The sequence below is a fragment of the Larus michahellis genome, chromosome Z, assembly GCF_964199755.1.
Source record: "Larus michahellis chromosome Z, bLarMic1.1, whole genome shotgun sequence".
Taxonomy (NCBI): domain Eukaryota; kingdom Metazoa; phylum Chordata; class Aves; order Charadriiformes; family Laridae; genus Larus; species Larus michahellis.
The window spans coordinates 14643338-14669453 of NC_133930.1; the positions used below are offsets into that span (position 1 = coordinate 14643338).

General features: G+C 39.4%; 2 protein-coding genes across 3 annotated transcripts in view; one reads left to right on the forward strand and one right to left on the reverse strand.

The window, feature by feature from the left end:
* NUP155 (nucleoporin 155) overlaps positions 1-291 on the reverse strand; it is a 33837-nt gene extending 33546 nt beyond the window's left edge. Inside the window, exon 1 of the mRNA XM_074570199.1 lies at positions 16-291. Within this exon, the coding sequence (XP_074426300.1) occupies positions 16-151 (136 nt within the window). The 5' untranslated portion in view covers positions 152-291. The remainder of the gene's footprint in view (positions 1-15) is intronic.
* Positions 292-1729: 1438 nt separating this feature from the next.
* Positions 1730-26116, forward strand: part of WDR70 (WD repeat domain 70) — a 138364-nt gene continuing 113977 nt past the window's right edge. Inside the window, exons 1-5 of one of the 2 annotated variants that reach the window (XM_074569772.1) lie at positions 1730-1936; positions 2024-2086; positions 2331-2414; positions 4642-4756; positions 9602-9806. In XM_074569772.1, coding sequence (XP_074425873.1) covers positions 1915-1936; positions 2024-2086; positions 2331-2414; positions 4642-4756; positions 9602-9806 — 489 coding nt within the window. In that variant the 5' untranslated portion in view covers positions 1730-1914. The remainder of the gene's footprint in view (positions 1937-2023; positions 2087-2330; positions 2415-4641; positions 4757-9601; positions 9807-26116) is intronic. The other variant, XM_074569771.1, reaches the window with a different exon arrangement.

Below are 26116 nucleotides of genomic sequence, written 5' to 3' on the forward strand. Positions count from 1 at the left end.
CCGAGCGCTCCTCACCAGGCGCGGGCACGGCCAGCAGCTCGGACAGGTCCGGGTAGCAGCGATCATCCTGGATCTGACGGTCGATGATGCGGCCCGCGATCTCCAGCACCTCCTGCGCGGTGGGCGCCACGGGGCTCATGGCGGCGGGCATGGCGATAGGACGTGGCAGGGATGACACCGGGGACAGGGCCGGCGGGTCTGGGGCCCGGGACGATGGGCGGCTCCGCGTAAGGCCAGAAGGCGCGAGCTCGTCGCCCGCCGCGCCGCCACCCGCCAAATCCCGGCAGGCCTTGCGCCGTGACGTCGTTCCGCCGCGCCGGTTGGCGCTTCCGGCGAAGGGTCGAGCTGAGCCTGTCTGAGGCGGGAGTCCGGGTCCGGGGCGCAGCTGCGGAAGCCGGGCGGGCAGGGGCGGCCGCGCCGGTGCAGCGGTGCCCCAGCACCATCACTGTGGGCCACCCGAGGGCCTGGCGTGGTCGTTGTCACGGGCCTCAAGGGCACAAACTGCCGTAGGAAGCCCCCGGGCTGTGTGAAACTTGGGCTTCAAGGAATGGGGCTGTGACTCGTATTTGCTGCCCTGACTGCACCAACTCCGTGCTGTTGGACGGGTCCTGCGCCCGTTCTGGAGAGCTTTGTCTACGGGAGAGGCACCTGGCCCAAGAAAGGAAATTCCCGCCGTCCCCCTGCTCCATTTTCCAAACAGAATCTGAAGTTGCACCCCAAACCCTGCAGGGTTTACGTGGCGCAGCAGGGAATTACCCCTGTGTCTTTTCAGGATTGAGAAGCTGCTGCCAGTCACCGGTGGGGTTCCCCAGGGTTTGATTTTAGGGCCGGTGCTCTGTAATGTTTTTATAAATGATCTGGATGCAGGAAAGTGAGTTTGTTGGTAGTAAACTAGGAAGAGCTGTGGATTCCTTGAGGATAGAGAGGCCTTACAGAGAGATCTGCATAGACTAGAGAGCTGGGTGAACACCAGCCATATGAAATTTAACGAGCAAGTGCAGGATTCCCCACCTGGGACAGGGAAATCCTGATTATACGTACAGATTGAGGGATGAGGGGTTGGAGAGCTGCCAATAGGGAGAGGTGTGGGTTTTATGGGTTGATGGCAAGTTGAGTATGAGTCAACAGCATGCCCTGGTCGCCCGAAGAACCAACTGTGTCTTGGGGGGCACCCAGTAGAACACAGCCGGCCGGGTGACTGTCCCGCACAGGTGCAGCCCCACATTGAGTTGTGTGTGTGGTTTTGGGTGCCCCAATGTAAGAGGGACATCAAGCTATCAAACTACTCAAGTGTGTGCAGAGGAGGGCGAGCAAGACGGTGAAAGGCCTCGAGGCCACTGGGCTTGTTCAGCTTGGAGCAGAGGCGGCTGAGGGGTGCCCTCACGGCAGCCTGCACCTTCTTCATGGCAAGCAGCGGAGCGGGAGGTGCTGACCTCCTCTCTCTGGGGACCTGTGACAGGACACGAGGGCACGGAATGGAGCTGTGCCAGGGGAAGTTCAGGTTGGACATCAGGAGGTTCTTCACTGGAAGGATGGTTGGTCCCTGGAACAGGCTACCTAGGGAAGTGGTCAGGGCCCCAAGCCTGTCAGAGTTGAAGGAGCGTCTGCATGATGCTCTTAGTGATGTGGTTTAGTTTCAGGTGGTCCTGCGAGGAGCAGGGAGTTGGACCTGATGATCCTGATGAGGCCCTTCCAACTCGCGATGTTCTGTGACTCCATGCAGATCTATCTACTCGGGGCTTAGCGAGCAGCGAGGGGAGGCGGGCACAAGGCGGGCGGCTGCCGCCCGAAGCCGGCGGTGGACACGCGAAGGGCTCGGTCCCGGTCCCGGTCCCGGCCGCGGGGCGGCGCTGGCGGACGGGCGCCCCGGCCACTTCCTGCCGGCGCCTGTTGTGGTTCCGGGGCAGCCGCAGCATGGAGCCGGCAGCGGAGGGCGGTGAGCGGCGGTGCGGTGCGGGCGGCGCTCGACCGAGCCCGTCCCGCGTCCCCGGCTGATCCCCGTGGTTTTTTTTCCTCCTTGCAGACGCCGAGATGCTGGGGGGACCCGACCCGGAGCTGGCGGCCACCATGGGCTTCTCCGGCTTCGGTGCGTTGCGCTGCGGGCCGGGGGGCAGCGGGAGGCCGGCTGAGGGGCACGGGGGCTGGCGGCCCTCGGTGGGGGAGGGCTCGGGAAGGCAGGCTGTTGGGGGTTTGGAGGTGGGAACGAAGCGATCGTGGCTGTCCGTGTGTCCGTGACCCGTCCGTCAATCCTCCCCGCCCCGGCCTGGAGCGCCGGAGTGCCTGTGGCCAAGGTGGGTCTGTGTTCCAGTCTCCTTTTTCTTCATTTTCAGGGAAAAAAGCCCGGACTTTCGACCTCGAAGCCATGTTTGAGCAGACGAGAAGAACTGCAGTGGAGAGGAGCAGGAAGGTCTTGGGTAAGATATGGGTTAATGCATCTTAAACCGTGTTTTGCTTTTCCGTCTTGGGGTTATGTTCAAAGTGTCTCAGACTGCCTGTCTAGGGAACAACAAACAATTGCACTTTTTTTCAAGGAAGGCAGCTTTGCGCTTGGTAAATAGTAAAGTTATTAATTTGTGGACGTTGTCTGAGTATGTAAGAGTAGTGTGCACGTGCAAAGTTCTTGTTGCAAGGCGTAGCTTACAGACACAGGAAGAAGGTGAATTCCAACATATGACTACTTCCTTTGTTCTTTTACTTAACTGTGTATTTATTTTGGAAGAGAAGTTGGTACAGACAGCCGTAATCTAAAGAGAACAGAATAACAAGGATGAAATGTGTGTCTTGTACCGAACAGCAGGTTATGTAGCAGCCCACAAATTTGTCTCTCTTTCCTGCTGTGCTGGGGCTGGGTAAATTTTCAAGGTGGTGGTATGAGGGTGGGAGATGGAGAAAATTGTCTCTCATGCTGCCTGTAGCCAAGCAAACACCATTCCAAAAAAGGTCCTTGGAGACACTCACGTGCTTTAGAAACCGCTTTGCCAAGCCAAATGCCCATGCTTTCTCCCTCTGCTTGGACAGTTTGTGCAGAATGTGTGGGGTTTGGTTTTTTTTTTTGTTTTTCTCATGTGATACCATCATGGATGAGCAGCTTCTGTCCTACTAGATTACACTTAACCCGCCCTCTAAAGTATTGCAGTTTATGAATTTAGTAGACTTGAAGCACCTTATCACAAAGAAAGCAAATCTGTATGAAAGAATGAGATAATTACAATGTTGTTTGTTTCTATTGCTTTGATGCTGTGCTGAACCATAAGACCAGACCTCTGTGGAGGCTCGTTGATTTTGTGGACTTTAAGACACTGTGAAATTCAAATATACAAGGGATTCCAAAACTTGATTTGCACCATTTTTTTGTGTTGACTGAATCTAAACGCAACAATGTGTTTCCATATTGGAAACCTTTTCATATTTAATACTGGTTCTGATTGAGCTATCATTCCTTGTGAGAGATCATTTCCTTACACCATGTTTTAGTATAGGAGGGAAATCCCCTAAGTGATTACAAAAATATAATATTTTTAAGGCAAGACATCTTGAATTGCACCTTGAATGTGTGCCCTCCCTCGCACCTGCCCCCCGCAAGGTTTCTAGGCCCATATCCATAAAGGAAGCACAAGGTATTTTCTTGTTTATAAGGTTGATCATTTAATGAAAAATTACAAAGCTTTGTATGTAATTCATCTGTTTAACTTAGAAATGAATTTTGTTTTTCAGAATATAGTGATCAAAAAGGTTTTACAGCTTTTTTTTGGGGTAGGGTAATGTGAGCATTTTATTTTCAGATTTCTTAAGATACACTGTTGACTTTTAGCTTTTTGGGATACCTATGATAACTTTTGGAAATGTCTTCTCCACTACCTGAACTGTGGATAAAAAGAACTTAGATCAAAATATGTTTCCTGTTTCTGTATTTTGCAGGTGTTCGTGTCTCTCTTCAGAGCAAAGGGTTTCCTAGCTTTGCTGCAAAACATGTTTTTCTTTTTAGTTTAGTTAATAGTGAGCAAAAAAAGAAAGTGATGTTTTGTGTATAGAAAGAAAGTGACTTTTTTCTGCCTAAATGGAATTATTTGAGCACTTTCAGAGACAGAGTAAATGTATCTGTCACCCTATCATAATCTTACCATTCTTATTTTGAAATGGGAGATTCCGTTTACTTTGATTTTTGTTGCGCTGTTCCACAGGGATGCTTTTTCAGTAAGTGAAGTGGCAACAAACTCTTAATACAAACAACTCTTTGTATTTATTTTCTATAACTCATATTTAGAATTCACTTATTTATACAACTGTGTATACTCATGTACTAATTGAGTTCCCTGCGCTATGAAAACTTCAAGAACTCTCTGAAACAATCATACTGTTTCAGTATTGAAATATCAGCTTCCTTATATGATCAGCTTATGTTTGATAGTGTGTACAAATTAACAACTGGAAGGTGATTGCGTTTTCCTTGTGACATTTTGTTTCTCTGAGTGATCATTGCAACAGAAGTGTATATGGAGAAGTAATCTATTTTGCTGTTAACTTTTTAAATACATAGGTCTGAAAATGAAGAAAATTGTTTTACTGTCATCAGCAAGCCTCTGATTTTACTATTTTCTAAAAGTCTTAATTATTTGTGATTTATGTGCTCTCCGTATTCAGAGGCTCGTGAAAGAGAGAAGGAAGAGCAGGCTGAAAAAGAGTTTAGAAGTCAAGCCACTGATCCTTCAGCTTCAGCATCCAGTGCAACAGGAGCTGGGTCCACGTCAACCCAAAGGTACTTAGATGTGGTGAGAGATTCCATGTAATGGCTTACTTATCTGAAGAATTTTGGTTTTTTGGGTTTTTTTTGAGAGCATGAATGTCATTCAACTTGTGCGAAGATGTCTACATTATCTGAAGTATTTCAGTGGAAATACTAATTTTTAATTTTTTAATCCATGCTTTCTTAAAGATGTGTCAATATTTGTAAATATTGACATTATGTTTATTTAATAGTTAATGTTGCAGTCTCCTCCCTAATCCCATTTGGCATACTTTTTAAAAAAAAATAACGATGACAACGTTATCTGTGGGTATTTTTTAAAATACTAGGGCAAATATAATGACTACATCTGCTGACTTAATAAGCAGCTATTGTTCCCACCTGTAGATAGAATATACTTGTTCATGCCTCCTGAAAAAGAAAGCAAAGTAGGTGAAGAGCCTCTGTACGCACATTGTATGGAGTAGTGATGGGGTTGAGAAAGTATTTTTTTTTAACTTCAGTCTGAAATTTATTCACAAACTTGCCAATGTTTGTTTGGTATTGACAAACAATAAATGCTGCTGCTTTGACAGTCTGAATTCTGAAATGCTGGGAAATCAAAAGTAATGGGCACCATACAACGCCATTGCATGGCAGGGGTTGTGGAGATCAGTGCACTGTAAATTTTTAAGCTTCTGTATCTAATAGTCCAGACTCTAGTAGACTAGATTAGAGTCTAATAGACTCTAGTAGACCTACGTGTATGTATTTTAGGGGCTGATAGAGTATATATGTGGTAGGTTATTATCGACAAACTTTAGTGTTTCAGACTGTGAAAATCTTCTGTTATAAAACTTACTTTTTGCCTGTTGCTCTATGGAAAACTCAAATGAGCTGTGCACTCTCACTGAAATAACTGATGGCACAATATACTACCCTATAGATTCTGTGTTATCTCTGGTGCATGAGGGGAAAATATTCTGTGCTCCCATTTGCTTCTGATGGTCTTAGATACCTATGTGGTGAAATAATGAGGGATCATAAGAATTTAAATGTAACGTGATTCTGTACTGTGTATGGGTGACTTCAGTATAAAGACTGGGTCCAGTCCTGTTCAATACCTGTGACCTATCAATGACCTGGATGAAGGGATAGAGTGCACCCCCAGCAAGTTTGCTGATGACACAAAGCTGGGCAGGGTGACTGACACACTAGAAGGCTGTGCCACCATACAGAGAGACCTGGACAGGCTGGAGAATTGGGTGGAGAAGAACCTTATGAAATTCAATAAGGGCAAGTGTAGGGTGCTGCACCTGTGGGGGAATAACCCCATGCACCAGTACAGGTTGGGGGCTGACCTGCTGGAGAGCAGCTCCGTGGAAAGAGACTTGTCAGTCCTGGTGGGCAACAGGATGACCATGAGCCAGCAATGTGCCCTTGTGGCCAAGAAGGCCAATGGCATCCTGGGGTGTATCAAGAAGAATGTGGCCAGCAGGTCGAGGCAGGTCATCCTCCCCCTCTACTCTGCCTTGGTGAGGCTGCACCTGGAGTACTGTGTCCAGTTCTGGGCTCCCCGGTTCAAGAGCGACAGGGAACTGCTGGAAAGGGTGCAGCAAAGGGCCATGAAGATGATTAGGGGATTGGAACACTTCTCTTATGAAGAAAGGCTGAGGGACGTTTTCAGTCTGGAAAAAAGATGACTGAAGGGGGATCTTATTGATGATTATAAATACTTAAAGGGTGGGTGTCAGGAGGATGGGGCCAGTCTTTTTTCAGTAGTGCGCAGTGACAGGACAAGAGGTAACGGGCACAAACTTGAACATAGGAAGTTCCATCTCAACATGAGGAGGAACTTCTGTACTTTACTTTACCAGAGTTCTGCTGATACTAATATTTCTTTTTTTTTTTCTTTTTTTTTTTTCCTTTTTTGTTTTCTTAACAAGCATTGAGAAGGGAGGGCATGACATGAAAAGCTCTCCTGGAAGTTTTATATTTCCTTGTAAAATCTGATAGGTAGCTTAGTACGTAGTGCTAAAACCAGGATGCTAGTAAAGGAGACGTGCCATTGTGACTCAGCCTTAATTCAGAGGAATAATCCTACTGCTGACAATTTAAGTCTGAAATATAGGACACTCAGTAGTTCTTTTTATAATGTAGATTTTAGTTACTATAAACTGATCTAACATATATAGCTTGTTCTCTTCTCTGAAAATGGCAACACTTTCCTGAATATTACTTTTTTAAAAATTCTAAGTACTTTCAGTTATCATAGTAGCCCTCAAACTGATTTTTTTTAATTATTGAAGAGTGGTTGGTCACTCCAAAAAAAATGTGAAGAACAGCTACTGATTCTTTTTGCTTTTGAGCTACTTTGCTGTAGAGAAATGTTTACAATAGTTATGGTACTTATCTATTTATGCAGAAGTATAATAATTACTTAATGTGAAATGAAAGCATCTGCTAGTATATAAAAAGAAAAAAAAACTTGAAAAAAAAGTAGAGTGGATTATGTGTGGAGAGTGAACACATGTGGGGGCGATATGCCTGCATATTCACACAACTCAGATTCTGTTTTTTGTTATTCCCCCTGTCTGTGAGCCATCCATGCTCTAATGTAGCTTTCTTCTTTTCCTCTTACAGCTTGTTTCACTTACTGAGGAGATAGTAAGGGAAAGCAAAAAAAACCCCAGTTCCTCACACTGTTCTGATTCCTGGGAAATGGGCTGGCAAACTGCTGCTTCTTTCTTTACAGCCTCTGGCAAGGCTGAAAGTTGAAGGAAACACCACTTATTTTGTCCTTTCTGTCAGCACCACTCCTGGTCGCTGTCAGGAGGGTGGATGGGCTTTTGGTCTGGCTGCATTGGGGTGTTTTTATGTTTGACTTTCTTCCAGTCAGGACAGAGGAGACCAGTAGCTGTAGGTGGAATACTTGGCTGTCCCTGCCAAGCTTGGAGCGTGGTGAAAAATAGCACTGCAGGTCTGGCTATTTCACATGCAGAGTGATTACACTGCCTCTCAAAATACTGAAATGTTTGATTTCATCAATTTATCCTTCCTAGCAAATCAGGGAATTGTAAGGATAGGTAATGAGGAAGGAAGCTAGGTATTGTTCTTGGGTGTCTACTGAAAGATCTGAAAATCTGGGACTCCAGGATGGGAAAAGCCTCCTTGAATAATTATGTTGTATACATTGTTCTCACTGGCAGATACAATGTATATTTAGTTCCATTCCAAAACTAGTTAAATAGTTTGGCATTTGGGGTAAAGATCCATGGTTTGCTGATCTGGGAATGCATATTGACTCTTAAAACTCAACTCTTTTGCACATAGTATTGTAAAGTTGTTAGTATTGGGGATACCTAACTTGAAGAACTTTGAAGGTCCCAACCTGCTCCTCACATGCTGGAAAAGCTTCCTTTTGGTAAAAGGATATTGATTTGGTAAAAGGATATTGATTTGGTAAAAGGACATTGTAGAGCAACAGAAGCTCCTTTTCTTTGAGTTAGATTTATTAGATAATCATATCCTGATCTAGGTCTTTAAATGTCTCTCATCACTATGCAAAACAAAGTTTGTAAGTAGAGGTAATATCTTTTATTAGGCTAGTAAGTATAGTTGGAAAAATTAGACAAGCATTCAGGCATGCAAACCCTTCTCATCATTAACATCTCTGAGGACCTAATTCATGTTGGTTTCAGTTTGTTTTGATTTCTCCCTAAAATAGAATTTCAATTGCTTATCCAACACAAATATTTGCTGTGTAACCTACTATGCACTTGGTTTACAGCTGGTTTGGGGAGCTGAGTGGGGTTGCATTCTCTGTCACAATTACATAGTTTAGAACACATTTTCTTAATCCTTTATTATGTTCTTAAGCTCTTGTGTTTTTATTATAGTTTCTAAGTGATAACCTGGCTTAAACCCCCAGTACCTCTGTGGTCTTCTTTTTTTCCTTTGTTAAACTATCTTTTGCAGTCTGCTCACTTAAAAACTCACATATACACTCTTAAAATGTAAGCTCCCAAATGAAGTCTTGCAATTTGAGCTTATCTCACTGAATCTGAAAGGAACATCTATTTTCCACTGCCTGATATCACTGCAATGATACTCTGTATCTAGTTAAAAGGAAAAGTTTTCTTACCGCTTTTGCACCTTCTGCCAGTTAGAATACCTCCTGCGTGATAATTACCAGCAGAGGGAGCACGTTTATTTTGAATAAACTGAATGAATGTGGACTGAATAGCTCTACTTTTCAGAAATTTTCCGATGCCAAAAATAATATGTTCACACAACTGGTTTGGAAAACAACAAAACGATAATTTAATGCAACTTTTATAATCTAGATTTGTGACAGTATCAAATATTTGGTGGAAAGTGCCTGATTCCCTGTTGTTCTTTACCAGCATTATAAGGCAAGTGCCATGCTTTATGTTCGCACTCTGGTTGTGAGCCTGGGCGATTACTGTTTTGAGTTCCGCCCAGCCAACAGAGGTGCAGAGCATCTGCACAAGCTGCAATTTGAAGCAGAATCTTGAAAGCACTCTGTAACAATATATTCTGTTGGCATCTAAGCAGTATTGAAATCCATACTAGTGATGTGGTACTGTTGATTTTACAATGCATCTAACTTTTTCTTTGTTTTATTTTGTCCAGTTTTTTGAACTGTCTGACACTATGGTATTCCTTTTTTTTAAAGCTTTGTTTATACTCTTGAGATGATGGTGGGCCTGCACTCTGTTAATGAAAACTAGTTTATGTTTTGCTGCTAATTTCAGTGTTTACAATTTTACAACAGTGCTCTACATCTTTTATCTGAAATTCCTATGGAAGTGCTGATGTTCTTGAAATAATAATATTTTAAATTTTTCCATGCAGAGAGACAGTCTGTAGTGAAAGCGAAGATAGCTCAGATGAAGAATTAACTGGTCCTTCCATGCAATCTCAGAGTTCTGCTCAAGGTCCAGCTGAGGATGCTGGTGATGATGATGAAGATGATGAATTCATTGGGCCACCACTTCCGCCTGGGTTCAAGGATAGCGATGACGATAATGACAATGATGACACTGAGGAGGAAGATAACGTAAGTATTCTGTTCCTCTAATGTTTTAACGCTTTGAGTAGACTCTAATTTGTAAGTATGCCCTTTCCTTTATGATTGAGTTTGCAGGTGAAGTATGACTGTTGTTTGAAATGCAGGGTTTTTTGTGTTTTTTTTCTCATGAGCATTCAACAAATGCAAATAATTGTTTTAATTTAAAAGTACCAGGATTTAAAAAAAAAATATGGATGTGAATCTCAAAGGAAATTCACCATCAATTAGTATACATTGTTTACTCTTTGTTTTTACGTTATTAAAGAACTACGTAAATAAATGTTTTATATAAATATTTTATATGATATGTTTCTGAATGCACATGTAGAATTTTTTACAAGAAGAGGTAGAGGTAGGCTTGAATCTAGGGAGAGCAATTGTGCCAAAACTGTTCTGAGAAAATGAACTGTGGTAACTGAGGGTTTCTTTTTGTTTTGTTTTGTTTTGTTTTTTTCTAAACCTAAATAAGTGCCAGACTGGTTTGTTAGAGTGAATATAGATTGTCTTTTCTGTCTGTATTAAAAGCAAGAAAACTCCTGACAGCCTAACTTGGGTATCACAGATATTCAATTGCCAAATCTCTATTTAGTTAAAAGTTTAATGGTTTGATGTTCATTCTTCAAAACTTACTGGATTTAATATTTTATGGCAGTGGATTTTGTATGATGTTTTTTAGCAACAATGATAGAAGTCCTGTAAAAAAAGCCTTACTTATGCCGTTTTGAACCATTTGGTAGCAGATAAAAACCTGTATGTCCTTTTACACAAATATAAACCTAATCCTAAAAAACAAATACCCCAGCGTCTCAAGGGTTTCTTGTCAATTCCTTTTCAGTTTTGACTAGATATTCAGTTTGTCCGCTCTTTTCGTATAAAATCTCTCCTCTTGCATCTTGTGCACTTTAAAACATAAATTTAAACTACTCAAAATAAGCGATAGGAGCTTCTTAAGCAATGACATAACTCATTTTTAGAGTTAGCCTAATCTTGTGTGATCACAATTTTTGGGTTTTTTTGTTTAGTTGATTTCTAAACTGAGTATCTCCAGATTGTTCTTCCTAATAATTCAGGGAATTTTGCATGTGTGAGAAAATCATAGAGAATTTTGCTTAAAAAGCACACTTATCAGATTAGCTAAATAATGGTTGTTCATCTTATATACCTAAATTTTTCTTGTAACTCATGCTAGAAATTACTTGAGTTTTCTTTTGCAAATGAAAACTGATTCAAGTAGCTTGTGGTTTGGCCAGAATTTTTTTGTAAGACTGGATTAAAATTTAGGAAAACTTTTCCCCTGGTTCCACGGTCTGTTAGAGATGTCACTTTCTGTAAAATATCTATATACCTTTCGATTGAGAGTCCTGGCAGTAGTCTTGCCTACTTATAGCGAATTAGCAAAATTATTCAGTTGCATCAAAGAAAATTTCAACACAATGGTCAAGTAAGCTATAATGGAAATACACTAAATATTCAATGTCTGTTTTATTGCGTGATTAGTGAAAGGCTGGCATCGTTTGACATTTGTTTTGTTGAGTAATTTTAGTTTAGTAATTTTATTAGATCCACATGAATCAAGAAACCTATACATAGCACTGTTCCAGTTTCTGGTATAATCACCTCTTTTGTCTCAACTAGTGAGTGCTATATGGATTCCTCAATGTAATAACGTTCAAACTATAGATTAGTGCCAAGTTGTCGCAGACTCCTTCGTTTATTCATATTTGTAGGAGAAAGTAACTGAATGCTGAGCACATTTACATAGCATAGCAGTGTGGCAGAACAGCAGTATTTAATAATTGAGAAATTGCAGGAAGATGCATAACATCTCTTAAGTGGTAAAACTGTATATTTTTGGAAGGGATATGTGTGTTCCATAGAACAGGGTAAGCATTTTAGTAGTAGAGGTATCTTATGAAGAGAAGAGGGGGTTATCAGCAAAGTAATAGAAAATATCTATTTTTTTTTTTTTAATCCCTGTGTGCTATAGTACGCTGTTTACTGTTTTCTGTTGTCATCTATCAAAGATGGTAGCACCTTAGTAGGACTTTGTGCATCGAAATCTGTAAAATGCAGTCTGTTATGCATATAAATAATTTTGGAAAAAACAACTGGATTGTTACTTTAACTTGATGTCTGTTATATGCCAATGAGATATGGATTTTTAAAAATGTTTTGTTTAATTGCTTGTATGCCTGTTATATTTATGGATTTTGAGCACTGAATATAGTTGTTATCTCTCTCAAAAGGGCAGTGGGCATCTTGTTCAGTGAATTTTTTGCTTTAGTTCTGTAAACTTCTCTCGAATGCCAAAGGGAAAACGTGTGGAAATAGCTGATTTTACTTCAGCCTGTCTTTCTCAGAAGTTGCTTTGTTTGCTGGCTGACTGTTTTAATTTCTAGCAAGAGTGTGGTATTAATTTTGTATTTATATGTATTTGAATAATGCTACAACTGTCTCAATAAAGTGGAGTTACTGGAAACTGGAGTTTAAAAAACCCAATGAAAAGTTTCAGACAGAAAGGTAACTTGCAGACTGCTGTGATTTAAGTTTGTCTGAACTTAAGACAATAGTTACAAAACAGTCTAGAATAGATTTGGTTGAGAATAAGCAGAGCAGCAGAAATATGAGACTTGTGGGTTTTCAGTCTAAACAGTTAATTTATAACTGGGAAGATTTTGTGTCAGCGTGGATGCCAGAGGCCTTTGGGGTCTAGAGCCTCCCCTTACTGCTGCTCGTGAACTCAGTTAGTTTCTTTCCTGTGAAGGGAATCAGGAAGCAGCTGTGCTTTCCTGATTTCCTGTTGATCGATTGGTGATCACAGTATGATCCTGTGAACCCCAAGGAAGGCAGGTGTTGCTGTTATGAGAACTCGGTGATTCCGTTTTCTTGCTTGTACATGAGGCTGTGGTTGGTATGCATGGGGGCAGAACTGGGAAAGGAGAAATTGAAAGCTCCATTGAATAATTCTTTTGTTTTGTTTCCAGATGTACGGTGAGACTGTCTCTCTTTTGTTATCATATTTTGTTGCTGAAGTAACTTCTTTAAAACACAAATATCTTTATTTTTGACCCTGAAAGACACAAATTTTTCTTTAATACTTATAGGAGTTGCAGTTCTGTAATCTGAAGTCCTCTGAACTTTGTGTAACATCAAAACTTTGTGTGCATCAAAATACTGGCTTTGTCCTAGTAGCTTTCCACTGTCTCTCAAGCCTGACTTTTAGATGTGGTTTGTGTTATAGGAACATTATTTTCCCGCCTTTCCTTGTTCAGTTGTTTTTTCTTTCTTATGAGAGACTGTCAATAGAGGCATTTATCAAAATTGCATGCTATGAGGTTAGCATCTTTTAAGTCTAGGGTTGGCCTAGGACTGCCCAGCTCACACTGGGTGTTTTACTGAATAATCATTGGATGGAAAGAGTAGCTGGTGATTATTATCTTTACTGGGAATTTTTCATACTTTACTGGTGTTTTTATAGGAAAATGAATAACAGCAGTTAATTGCTGAATGTTTTGAATGTTTTTGAGTATTGCACATTCCTGTAATTTACATGTGATACAGACTAAACATAAGTTTTTTGAGGAGAGCCATAGATACTGTATTACATACACGAATTCTGATTTGAGTTACTTTTCTTCTCTGAATTTATGTAAGTTCATTTTATATACTCAAGTCTGTGGTAGCCATTGCAAAGAATATGTGTTTGATTAAATTCTGTGTTAATACTGATGGTAGTTACAATTAACAAATAAATTTTTAGATTTAATAACGTATTCATTTAGTATAATTCACCTCCATTCAGTACAGAAGTGATGGTTCTTAACAAGGCACAATATGCTTATAAGTATTTACACAAATACTTTACACTGCTTGTTTTGTAGTAGTGTAAGGAATACTGCTATATGAAGTATTTTTTAAGGACGATAGCTACACTAGGTATCAATTCCCTCTGGTATTTTCTTCTTGTTATAGTTTTCCGTTTTATATGAAAGACTTGCATTAATTTGGGGAGTGAAGAAAATGAGAAGAGTTGTCTACTTGAATTGTGATCAGTGCAATCAAAATCTGATTGGAGGGGGACAAGAGACTAGCCAAAGCAGTCATGTCAGGGTTAGTGAGTGGACCGCTTTAAATCTAGGACATAAGCATTTTTCAAGGTAATGGATGACACCTATGAAAAGACAGTAGTAAGAAAGTGTGTATTTACTAACCTCTTCTACGTGCCATTAGAAAATGTGATGAGATCTTTAACAGAGCTCAATGGAGTGCTAGCATCTTGTGACACTTTTCCTCACTTGAAGCAACAGGTATAGAGATGGTTGTTGAAAGAATTTGCTGGATGGATTTGCAACATTTTAGGTTATTTACAGTTGATTCTCCTTTGGAATGGAGAACTATTTCTCCCTTCAGTACCAAAGGGAAACTAATCATGTTGTAATTATGTCCCTGAAACAAGTACAGCCTTGGGCCTCTCCAAGGCTGTACTCTGATTTGGGCATATTTCCAGAATGATAGCATAGCTGTATTCCAAGTTATAGAATTATTTTGAGACACTTTTAAATTTTTGCAGAGGTTTAACAGGATATGCTAGTAACAGTCATTTGTTCGGAATGGGAGAAAGCCATTTCCTGCTGATTTAGATGGAGAATTTAAGTAAGTAGACTGTAATTGCTCCAATTAGAATTTGGCCATGGTACCAGGCTAAAAATCCTGGTGTTGTAAAAATAAGTAAATGTTATGGGAATTTTTAGTCATCCTAAGGAGTTATAACATTTACGCTGAGGATCGTATGTCCTGGTAACTGCTGAATCTTATTTACCTAGTCATGTTTCATCTTGTCTAAAGAAGAAAAAGTGAAGTAAGCTGAACAAAGCAATTTTTGTGTGCACCATAGAGACAGAAAAGTGTGGGCTTGAGGATGAGAGGCATTATTTTTTTAATGACTTCTAGTCACTGATGTGTTGGTGAAAAATAGGTAGAAATTACCATTGCTTTCAATTTCCTTTTATGTTATCTTCATACATAATCAGGAGGAAAATACTTATGTCATATATGTGCATTATAGATTCTTACGTCTTGACAGTATTTCACTGTAAAAATCAGGAAAATGTATTTTCTTTATATTAAACTTGGAACAAGTCATGGAATTTTTGTTTAGGATCATAGATGTCATTACTGGTGTTACAAAGAATGAGAGATTATCTCAAAAGTGAGTTAGACAGGATTTTCAAGCTTCACAAAAACTAAAAGAAAACAACATCAAACCCCTACATTTTGTATAACAACTCAGTGTAAGAATGTGAGAGAACCAGTCAGAAGCTGAAAGGGAAGGAATACTTACATTAGAAACTGAGAGCATCATATGGACAATGTACAAGAGGAAGCTAACAAGGCAATTCCCTTATGGAATGTTTGCCTTTCATAGAAAGGCATGGGGTGTTTGCTCCTCTCCTCTATAACCCAGTGCCCCAGTGTTTGTCGTTACCATTTGTCCCCAGGGAAAACAAATGTACTTACAACATCTCTATTTATCATTTCTACAGAGCATAGTAATGCCAAGAATTCTCTGTTGTATATCATGCCATGCCTTTTTGATGGCACAATATTGATTTTAATTAATTAGTAGTATGACTGAATATGAGCAGTTTTAGAATGTTTCCTCTACACATAGATACTTAGTCCTATGAGTTTGTTTCTAGAAATATTTTTTGAGAAAATAGGCATGTACTTGTTGACTTCAAGGTACTTAAAAAATTAGAGAGGTGACTTTGGTAGTATTAAATAAAACGTGATATAGAACATAATTGTTGTTACTACTATCCTTTGTAACAAAGTTTAGAGATCTTATGCCATGCTTCTACTCTTTGCCAGCTCCTTTAGAGACCCTTTGTCAGGTCAGCCTGACCTGGTGGAGCCTGTAGAAAGCTTCTTTAGGACCTGCTGGTAACACTTCTGTATTTGGAAAGGAACTGCCAGGAGCGATGCAAAGTGTTCTTCATGTCTGGGCCAGGTATGCTGTGGCTGTAGAGCTCCCACACTTGAAACATGGGATCCTTATGTTGGATCCCTACGTTCAGCTCTCCTAATGCCTTTGGTTTCTTTACAGCAGGAAGATTTTGTGGAAGCTAGTGTCCTCTACTGTCCTTAGAGGCAGAGTGAAAATGTTTGGGTTTTTTTTTCTGCCAGGTATGTTTGAGGCATGGGTATCCTTGAAACTGTAGAATTCTAGTCTTAAGAAAGATTAAGAAAAAAATTTATAAGTCTTTCTAAGCACATATTCTACATGTGTATCTCAGTCACAAGACCATACTTTAAATATAGCATTATTTAACAAGAATATGTAGTTGGAAATGCTAGGATCCTAATTCCATTCATGCAATGGTATACGAACATCTGATTCTAAATATTGCTTTTTTTCCTTCCAATAGAAGTTGGGTTCTTTGGAGGTGAAGGGGCTGAAATGAATTTATTCTTTAAGAACTTAAAACGCTTACAGAGTCAAAAGAAAGTGCTCACTACTATCTTACATGATGCTTTTGTTGGCAATTGCAACAAATTTCCGATGTACTTGTATAAAGAAGCACAAATAGCATATTGTTTCTATCAGTGTTAGAATATATAAAATATTTCCAAATTTGGAAAGGGAGCTCACAGCAATACTGACTCTATTCAATGCTGTTGCTATCACTGTGGAGTACATAAACGGAAGATAAAGGGTATTTTTGTATCTGGCATATGAATGTTATCTTTTTGAAAAAGTTGTTTATACTCTAAACGGAATAATGAGGGATACAGGTATAGAGAACTCTTGCATGAATGAAGAGGAAAATAAAGTGCATGATAACCAGTTTTTGAGATATTTATGGTGGGGATGATTAAATAATTTAGAAGGGCTATATTTGAAGGAAGAGTAAGTGACATGCAGTTATGTTTCCTTTCTAAAACAAGTCTTCACAGGATTTTCAATTCACAAATGATTTATGTTAAACTGTTGGAACTGCAGACTGCTCCAGTGGTATCCTTGGAGAGTAATTTTGTTGACTCCTGGAATATCAGATTTTTTTTAAAAGATGGCTTTGGATTTTTATGAATGTGAGACTACCACATGTAATGTTTTACAACTGCTGTAATGGCATCTCTTATTTACAGGTGGGCACTTAGTGGTACACGGGGACTATACATACTTGGTGCTAACACTATCCAGATCACAGAACAATCACGCAGAACTTCCTTTACTCCAGCATATCTCTTTTTTTATTTTAATGCATAATACAGTTATTTTCAAATTATTAGGATCTTGAATAGTTAACTTGCCTACTATAAATTTTTATTCGATGCATCATTGTAACTAAGGATTGATAAATCTTCATATAAACAAATGCTACGAGAATATGTGACAAAATTTTTCTGATTTCCCTTCATAAACCAAAAGAATTACTTTCTCCAAAGGAACTGACGAATCATAAAGAATCATTCATATGCAATTTTATTAAATGCATACCCTTTCACGGTCCAGTCCTGAGGCTTTTGAAAAGTGTTTAAAGCTCTTGGATTCCAGTGAGTGCACTTGTTGCTTTTTTGTAAACTGTTTTTTCCTTTATTCGACTAGAAGCATTGTATTTTAATTTTGAAAATTATCAGGTTTACATCTGCTGTTTTTCTAGAAAAACTTTTTGAAATGTCTCAAAGAGTACCTACTTAATGAGATGTAAGACAGAAGAAAACTGGAAAAGAATCCTTTAAGATCTTACATCTATTTATACAAGGACCCTAATGTAGTTTAAAAAGTCAGATGAGTTAGATGTACATTGGGTTTCAAGTAAAACATTACTTTGTAAAGCAAAAGTTATTTTCATATTATGAACATGTGTAAGAACAATGAAAAGGTGATAAATTATACAACCTTTACTTCCCAGTATAAAAAAGAAAGAACAGTTCAGACAGGACCTTTATGCAGTAGGGATAAGGAGCTTTCTGTTCAGTTTTCTAGATGAATGCAAATAAGCTAAAAAATAAGTATGTCATGCAACTCAGGTTCATTAGTTAACGTTGAAGAATTAGATCTTTTTCCGTGCAAATACTTGCCTTGACTTCAGTGGGACTACAGACATGGACTTTCAGTTTTGTAAGTGGGACTGAGTATGCATAATCAGTGGAACTGCCGGCATTGTACCTTTTGTTTTTTCACTGTTGATGAGACAGAAGGCACAGATAAAACATAGTTCGCTACTAACAGAAGGAAGGTGATTTGTGACTTCCGTATTTATTTCCAGGTTTAATGAGTTTAACAGTGTTTAGCAAATAAAAATGTATGGTATTTTGCAGCAAAGTGTGCTGTCAGGGTGCAAATAGGAGCTTATGGAACTGACCAGTCTTCTATGTGCCTGTGTGAGAGCAATAACGCACTCCCAAAATAAGCACTCTGCGTTCTGGGCAGCTTGGGACAGCACTGAAGTCTGCTCAGGCTAACTGCAAAGGGAGCACAACGCAGGTTGTTCATTCTCTGTTGTTGTGTCTGCATTACAGTTTATACACGAGTTACCTAGCTGATGCACGAGTTTGAATTTGTCAACATGTGGTACTGTCAATGTTTGACTTAATTTTCCTATTCCTTTGATACAACTTAACCCAAATATGGCCAGCTAACATCAATATTATTTTTTTATTTTTTTTCTTCCCCAAAATTGCAGTAGGGGGCAGTGAAAACATCTTAAATGCATACCAATTTCCTGGAACTTCTATTTGTCTTGCTAGTTTCTTTAGCAACTAGCTTGGAACCAATTTTCAGAGTAAATAGCATTATCTAAAGATTTTGATTGGGATTATTTAGATGTGTGGCATTCATTGCAGTGAGCAAGTGTACATTCTCGTGTGGTGAAACACAAGATCTTAAAGAAGGATTGGACTCAGTCACAGTGGACTTTTTACAGTACAGAAGCCCCATAGGTCATCTTTTGTATAATAATGAGTATGAATACTGGAAATAAATCATGGAAGAGCTGTAGAAATTAGGAATGTAATTTATTTTTCTATGCATGACCAAAATTAATTCAAATCATATCTGGAATGAAAGCAAAAGCTGGAGTTCTCACTAACATGTGAGTTGTTTGCATGGAAATGCTAGAAAGTTTGGCTTGTTTTTTTGTCAAGTATTTCACAAATATCACAAAATAGGTGACATTTCCCTATTGCTTACTGTATGATATGTACTTGTAGATTAATTGAGGTGCCAGAGAGAGCTGAGAATCTTTATTAGAGTTGCAAATTTCTATTAATTATGATAATTTTTATATTAAAGTCTACCTCTACGAGCTTATGTGAATCAGCTGTTGTCTTCCTATCCTGTAGTATAGGCAAACCATAGGACTTAATACTTTTTTTTTAATTTAAAGAGGGAAACAAAAAAAATTATTTTTTTATGTTATACACATAGCCTTCTTCTTTTTTCCCTCCTGTTAAAAAGTGGAATTGTTAAGTTGGAAGAGAGTTGGAGGATGGAGAAGTTTCTTAGGATTTATGCAGCAACTTACATCTTTAAAAGGAGTTGGAAAATAGAGCTGAATTTTGTGTCAAAAATCCCGTGTCAAATGTCTTTTTCTTTTATTTCCATTTATTAAACAAAGTATGGAAGATCTTTTGATTGAGTTTTCCTTGTATAGGAGGAAAAATCTGTCCTGTAGACAAAATGTAGTCAGTCTCTGTGTTACCAAGTATGTGTGTAATGTGATGTGTGTGACTTTGTATTGATCACATGTAGAGTGGATCAGACCCACAGACTGCGTCTTATCCAGTGCTATATTAGAACACAGGGGGATGCCCTTCTTTTCCAAGTTTAACCAGGTGGCTAAGACTTACTCACCATGTTCACTGTTTAGGTATTGGGTCTTGTGAAAACAGTCATGATGCTAAATCTCTGGAGTTTCAGAGCAAACAAAATCTCAGGGCAGGACAAATGCAAGCACAGTAAAAAGGGGTCTGTAAGTAGTACGCTTATGCTGTTGTGTCCTGTGACTTGCCATTTTCTCATTAGTCAATTAGAGGGACTTAAAGCCTCCTTGACCCCTCAGTGTACAACTGTGCTAGTTCATGCCTGTTTTGAAATACTAGAAATGAAAGTAATAAAAGACTTCTGTTTTCTCAGAATACGCAGAGATTGCCTGCTTATTTTGCTGTTAGTCATTGTTTCCAAAAGACAACTACCTGGGTGAACAACAACCAAATGGGTGACACATTTTCTGCGTGTTATTGAACCTTCATCTCTGGGCCTGCTTTGAAGCTTGCCTTTATAATTACTGCAGGTTGAGTAAATGTCTTGCTTGCAAATACTGCAGTTGTGCTACACATGTGCAGGCATGAAGCAAATCTTGTAAAAAAAGCTGAGTTGACAGGACTGAAAGAGCTGAATTAGAGTAGAAGATCAGATTTCAATCAAAACCCAAACTGTCTGTAAATGTTATGGCTGACAAAGATAGTTCAATTGAAAAGGCAAATCATGTCAGCATTAGATTTCAAGATGAATTTGCAATTCTTTAGAAGAGGTGAACTCTCATTCTTCATATTGGGAATATTCTAAGCAGAAGGGGAAAACTGATTAATTCTTAAACTTTTGAACTATGTCTGAATGGCACTTGAAACAATTCTTCAGACTTTCAGAATTTCAAGCACAATTTTCAAACTAGAGTCTTCCAGCTGTTTGACTATGATAACCCTATGTGAAGAACGTGCTAGGCTTCACTTAAAATCTAAGTTGGGATGAGAAAATCATAGCTCATAGAATAATTACTGTTTCTTTCTCAAGTTGGTATTTTCCAAGTTCCATGCATCATCTGTGTTTATAGACATTTATCTGCCTTTTTCTGACCAACCTGTTGCTTAGGGTCTCTTGGAACACGCTATTCTCTGCAAAGAAAGCAGACTTACATATCAGGCTATAACTACATTTGTAGGGATCAGCTGGCTTTCAGTGCTACCAGGTTTGTAACCTTTTTCAGTACAAATAGCGTGTGTCTCTTGCAAAGTGAAAGTCATGATGTAAGTAACTGATCTTGTTGCCTTAAATGTAAGAACTAAAATATTTCTCAGTGACATTCCTTCTTTAAGTACATTAATTGTATTACTACCTTTTCTACTGAGTTCCAAAAATATGGGAATTCAAATTAAAAAATAACAGCTTAATCATCCTCAATGTCTGCAAATTGCACATACCTGTTTTACAAGACCACTGTGACAGAGAGTGCTGTATCATTTTAAAGACAAGCCCTTCAGAGGATAGAAGTGTGTGTCATCCAAAATTAAATCCTGGAAGTGATGCCAGAGCAAACCTCACAGTATATGTTGATAGAAAATTGTTTAACAAATCTGACATGGATGTCTTTTCTGCCAATGATAGAGTAGCTTGTTTTAATGAATTAATTTGGTTTAATTTGGAATTTATTACCTTTCTTTTCACATGCGTCCTTCAGAGTTGTTCCTCTGTTCTATGATTAAATGCTGCCTTACATAGCAGTTTCTTCGATGAGGGCAACCAGTTGTTTTGGGGCTTTTGTTTTTTCTCTGTGACAGATCTGTGCTATGTTGTAATTGATATTTCTTCCTAAGGTGCCTTGTAGGGATCAGGCATCCTGTTGATCATCTGTGTCCCCTTCCAGCTTGTATCTCTATCTGGTGACTCCGTGTCAAATTCTTCTCCTTTCTGAAAAGGGATCTCTGAAAAATGGGGTTTTAAAATATCAAATAAGTGTTTATATTTGTATTGTCATAGTGCAAGCTTCTAAGTAATAGAGTAATAAAGGAAGTTTTTGTATTTAATAGCTGCAATTTTAAGGGCAGATCTTTTCAATTATCTCTAAATTAATGGTATAAATAGTACCAGGCGTAGTCCAATTGCAGTCCATAAAATATTTTTCTTAGGGAAGGCCATTATGATACATTGAATAGACAGAGAATTTATGAGAAGGCCCAATGGTAGTTTTCTGTGATTTCCGTAAGTCTTGTAGTCCAAATAGGAAACTGCAATCAGTGTTTGAATGTGGAATGAGCAGTAGTCAACTAATTCACTGCATTTCCAGCAAAAATAATAACTCCCCAGAGTAAAATGAATGTCGCTAATCTAAATTAGTTATAACTATGCTATTTATAATGCTATTTTAAATGAGCATCTGCCCAAATCACATGGTAGTTATGAAAACTAGTTCTACCTTGTCAAAAAATAATACTTGTCAGCTGTAGTTAAATTCTATGTAGCCTAATGCAATTTGCATTGGTTTATCTCTTGGGAGTTGCTTCATAGTGTAGGAATTAACGGAAGCTGCAACCCTGTCTGATACTTCTAGGGAGTGACCTCATGATGGAGTCTGCAACCAAGTTTGAGTGAGTGGCAGAGTATCACAAAAATTACCGAACTTCTTTGGCTGATTAGGAGGCGGTTTTGTGTCTAGCTGCATCTTGAAGTACTGTATAAAGTTGGATTTATAATAGCAGACCTTTTATAATGTGGATTATACACAGCAGTTAGATGATATGGAGATGAATTAGGCAAGTAAGAATCAGTAATGTGAGAAAACGCTTAACGGTACAGTAAACCAGCGGGATAAGAACAGAGTGTAAATCCTCTGCTGTTTGTGAGGGAGGGAAGTGTCAGAAGAAGAGTTAGTATTACTTTGTTACTCAGAAAACTGTGGGGAAAAAAAACCCAAAAACATGGGATTGCAAAGGTTCATGTTTTCTTCTGTCAGTTATGTATGTATCAAACCTACTTGCTTTTTAAATATAGTAGGGAGATTATTTCTTTTTCTGGAGCCAACCTTGTCACTTCCTGTTTGTTTACCCTTTTGGAATAGTAGCAATAGAATTTTTCTGTAGAGCACTTTAAACCTAATTTATGTGTAGGCAAGAAAGTATCTTTAAGCTATGTTTTCTCTGATGGTTGCATAACCACTAAGGTAATTGGCTCACTTTCAGAACTAAATTGAGCGGGATAATGTCCTAATAACTGGGTTTGGTTCAAAGCTGTTTATACATATTCCAGTTTTTGCAGATTAAAAAATTAAATTAGGAGTGATTGAGGCACAAATAGTCTGAAAGAAAGATCATTGGTGGTTTTAGGCTTTCTTTGTTAGGAAATCTGTCTTGCAGGCCAGGAGATGATATGACAATCCAAACACACATGCAGAGTGTTTGCATTTAAATAAGATGAATAAATACTGATTAATTTATCTTTAATCTGTAATCATTTATCTCTCAGCAAAGAAAACAACCCAGCTTTAGATTTCATAGGTTTTTTGGAAAACATTGTGTGTCAGCCCCTGCTAATACACTGCCTGACTTCGCTCTGTGACATTGTTCTTGCTGAAAAAGCATGGAGGAGAAGCTCTGAGGCACAATGACCATAATCTCTGAGTTTGGCACTTTTACAATGAGAAGGGCTTACTGTGTAAACGTTAGGCTTAACATATATCGTACCTTGTTGTAATTACAAGTTCTAAGGAGGTCGTCTCAGGTCTTTCATCCTTTGGGATAGCTAGGTTAAATTGCATGCAGTTCAAAATACAGTTTATGAGTTGAGTTCTTTAAGTGCAAGTTTGTAAACAAGCCTGTCACTTGGACAGTAATTATCATCTCGGAGCAAATATCTAAGCTTATGAAAAATTCCAGTGTCTCAGCCAGAACTCCCCCACTCCCTTTATTGTGCAAAATTTTGAGAGTGTATCTCCCCTGTGTCTGTCTGTATTAATAGATACTTCTAAGCTCTTGATACCCACAACCAACTGCAAAAATCTATTTATATGCATTTGCTCACTCTTGCTAGCTTGTTCCTTCACCTATGTTCCACACTACTGGAGTTGTTCAGTATTATCGTGACTGTGAGGATTCGAGAATGCATGAATGGCTTATGGTGGGTTTTAATAATTTTTGTACCTGCTTGTGTCAAACTGATGATTGAGTTTTAAAAGCAGGATTCTTTTGTTTTCTCTATTTTCTTATTTCTGTATTACACTGAAATTCCAAAGGCAAGTGGTTGACAAGTAGGAACAGATTACCATCAGTGTCATTTTAATAGATTGGCCTATACAGTGGTTTCTTAAATAATTGGTTTATGAAGGGAGACTTCACCTATATAAAGTTTCCTGGGAGGAGTTTCTCCCTCTCTGTGGAGGTTTACGGATCTCATGAGAGGGACCTGAAGACAAGAGGAGACCATGAGCCTCTACTCAGAGTCCATTTTTGCTGTCTCAGGCTGGATATTACCTGTGGCAGCCAGATGAAGTGAGGATCCAGAGTATCTGAATGTGTGGTACAAAAGGCAAGGTAAACTTAAAAAGCAAGCATGTAAAGAAAGGTGCCTTTGAGTGGTCTGTGCTTTGCACTTTGAACTTTATCTGTAAACAGAATAATGGCATTGAAAAACTCAAGGTGAAACAACTTGTTTTGGAAGCTTATCTATTGTCCATTTTGTGTGGCTCCCAGAAGATGAAATGTAAATTGTTAAAAGGACCCAGGACAGCAGTAGGTGTTACGTGAGATAGCATTAGTTTCAGAACTAAATCATATCACTTCATGGATCATAGGTCCAAGGTGGATGTCAAACACGTGGTTAATGTGAAGAATTCCTACAGAACAAATTCCAGAAATGGGAGTTAAATTATCCCAAGCCCAGCAAACTATGCAAAATTTGGAATCCTTGTTTTGGCTTCGTTATTAGCTCTCTGGAAAATGTCCATAGCAGGGAATTTGAACAAATCTGAACAAAAATTCTTGGACTGCATTTGATTCAGATTATTTTATGGTTTATGTGTTCCTTCCCACCACTTCAGCTTTTCCTGTGGAAAACCAGTAACTGTTTATAAGCTCTCTGCGTCTCTCAAGCTCATTTTTGGCTTGTTTTATACTTTCATTTCTCTTCTGATAGAAGAGCAAGTTGGACCTATGTTTAACCACTTACTTGTTACAGGGGAAGAACTCCTGGAGGGGTTTTGTAGCTTGTTTATTTATGGAAACAGTAGTCACAGAATTGTGCATTCCCTGGTAACTTCACCAGTCAGTCTACCAGGAGATAAGAAGTACCACAAATCTATTTTCTCAACAATTCCAAGATTGCATGTGTGTTATGAGCATTATAAATAGAGATTTTTTTTTTTCCTAGTGTGTTATTTGTTTGTTTTTACTTTATTTTGTAAATGAGTACTTTGTACCTCAAAGTATGACATATCTGAGGGATCAGATACCATTCAGAGGGACCTGGACAGGCTCGAGAGGTGGCCCTATGTGAACCTTATGAGGTTCAGCAAGGTCCTGTACCTGTGTCGGGGCAACCCCCTGTATCGATACAGGCTGGGGATGGAGAGCAGCCCTGCCCAGAATGACTTGGGGGTGCTGGTGGATGAAAAGCTGGACATGAGACAGCAATGTGTGCCCACCGCCCAGGAAGCCAATCGTGTCCTGGGCTGAATCAAGAGAAGGGTGGGCCAGCAGGATGAAGGAGGTGATTCTGTCCCTTGACTCTGCTCTGGTGAGACCCTACCTGGAGTACCGCGTCCAGCTCTGGACCCCTCAGCACAGGAAAGACATGGACCTGTTGGAGTGGGTCCAGAGGAGGGACACCAAGATGATCAGAGGGCTGGCGCACCTCTCCTGTGAAGACAGGCTGAGAGAGTTGGGGCTGTTCAGCCTGGAGAAGAGAAGGCTCTCAGGAGGCCTCATTGCAGCCTTTCAGTACTTAAAGAGAGCTTATAAGAAAGATGGGGACAGACTTTTTAGTAGGACCTGTAGCCATAGGACAAGGTGTAATGGCTTTCAACTAAAAGAGGCTAGATTCAGATTGGTACAAGGAGGAAATTTTTTACGATGAAGGTGGTGAGACACTGGTACAGGTTGCCAAGAGCGGTGGTAGATGCCCCATCCCTGGAAAAATTCAAGGTCAGGTTGGACGGCGCTCTGAGCAACCTGATCTTATGAAAGATGTCCCTGCTTATTGCAGGGGTTGGACTAGATGACCTTTAAAGGTCCCTTCCAACTCAAACTATTCTGTTTCTGTATTAATAGGCATTAATAATGGCTTCTGGCTTGGTAGAGTCTGAACAGCGCAAATTCATGAACAAACCTACTATACTTATTAATGTATCATTGTAGCACACCTGCAAGATGGGACTTTTTATCCCATTTGAGACATGATACTAGACACACAAGCAGTTGTCTATTTGAAAATCTCACAGCAGATACGTAGTAGATATGCGATCTGGAATCTGGAGTTCCTTCTATCTGTGGGCTATGCTCTTCTTTCCTGACTCCAAAAGAAAGTA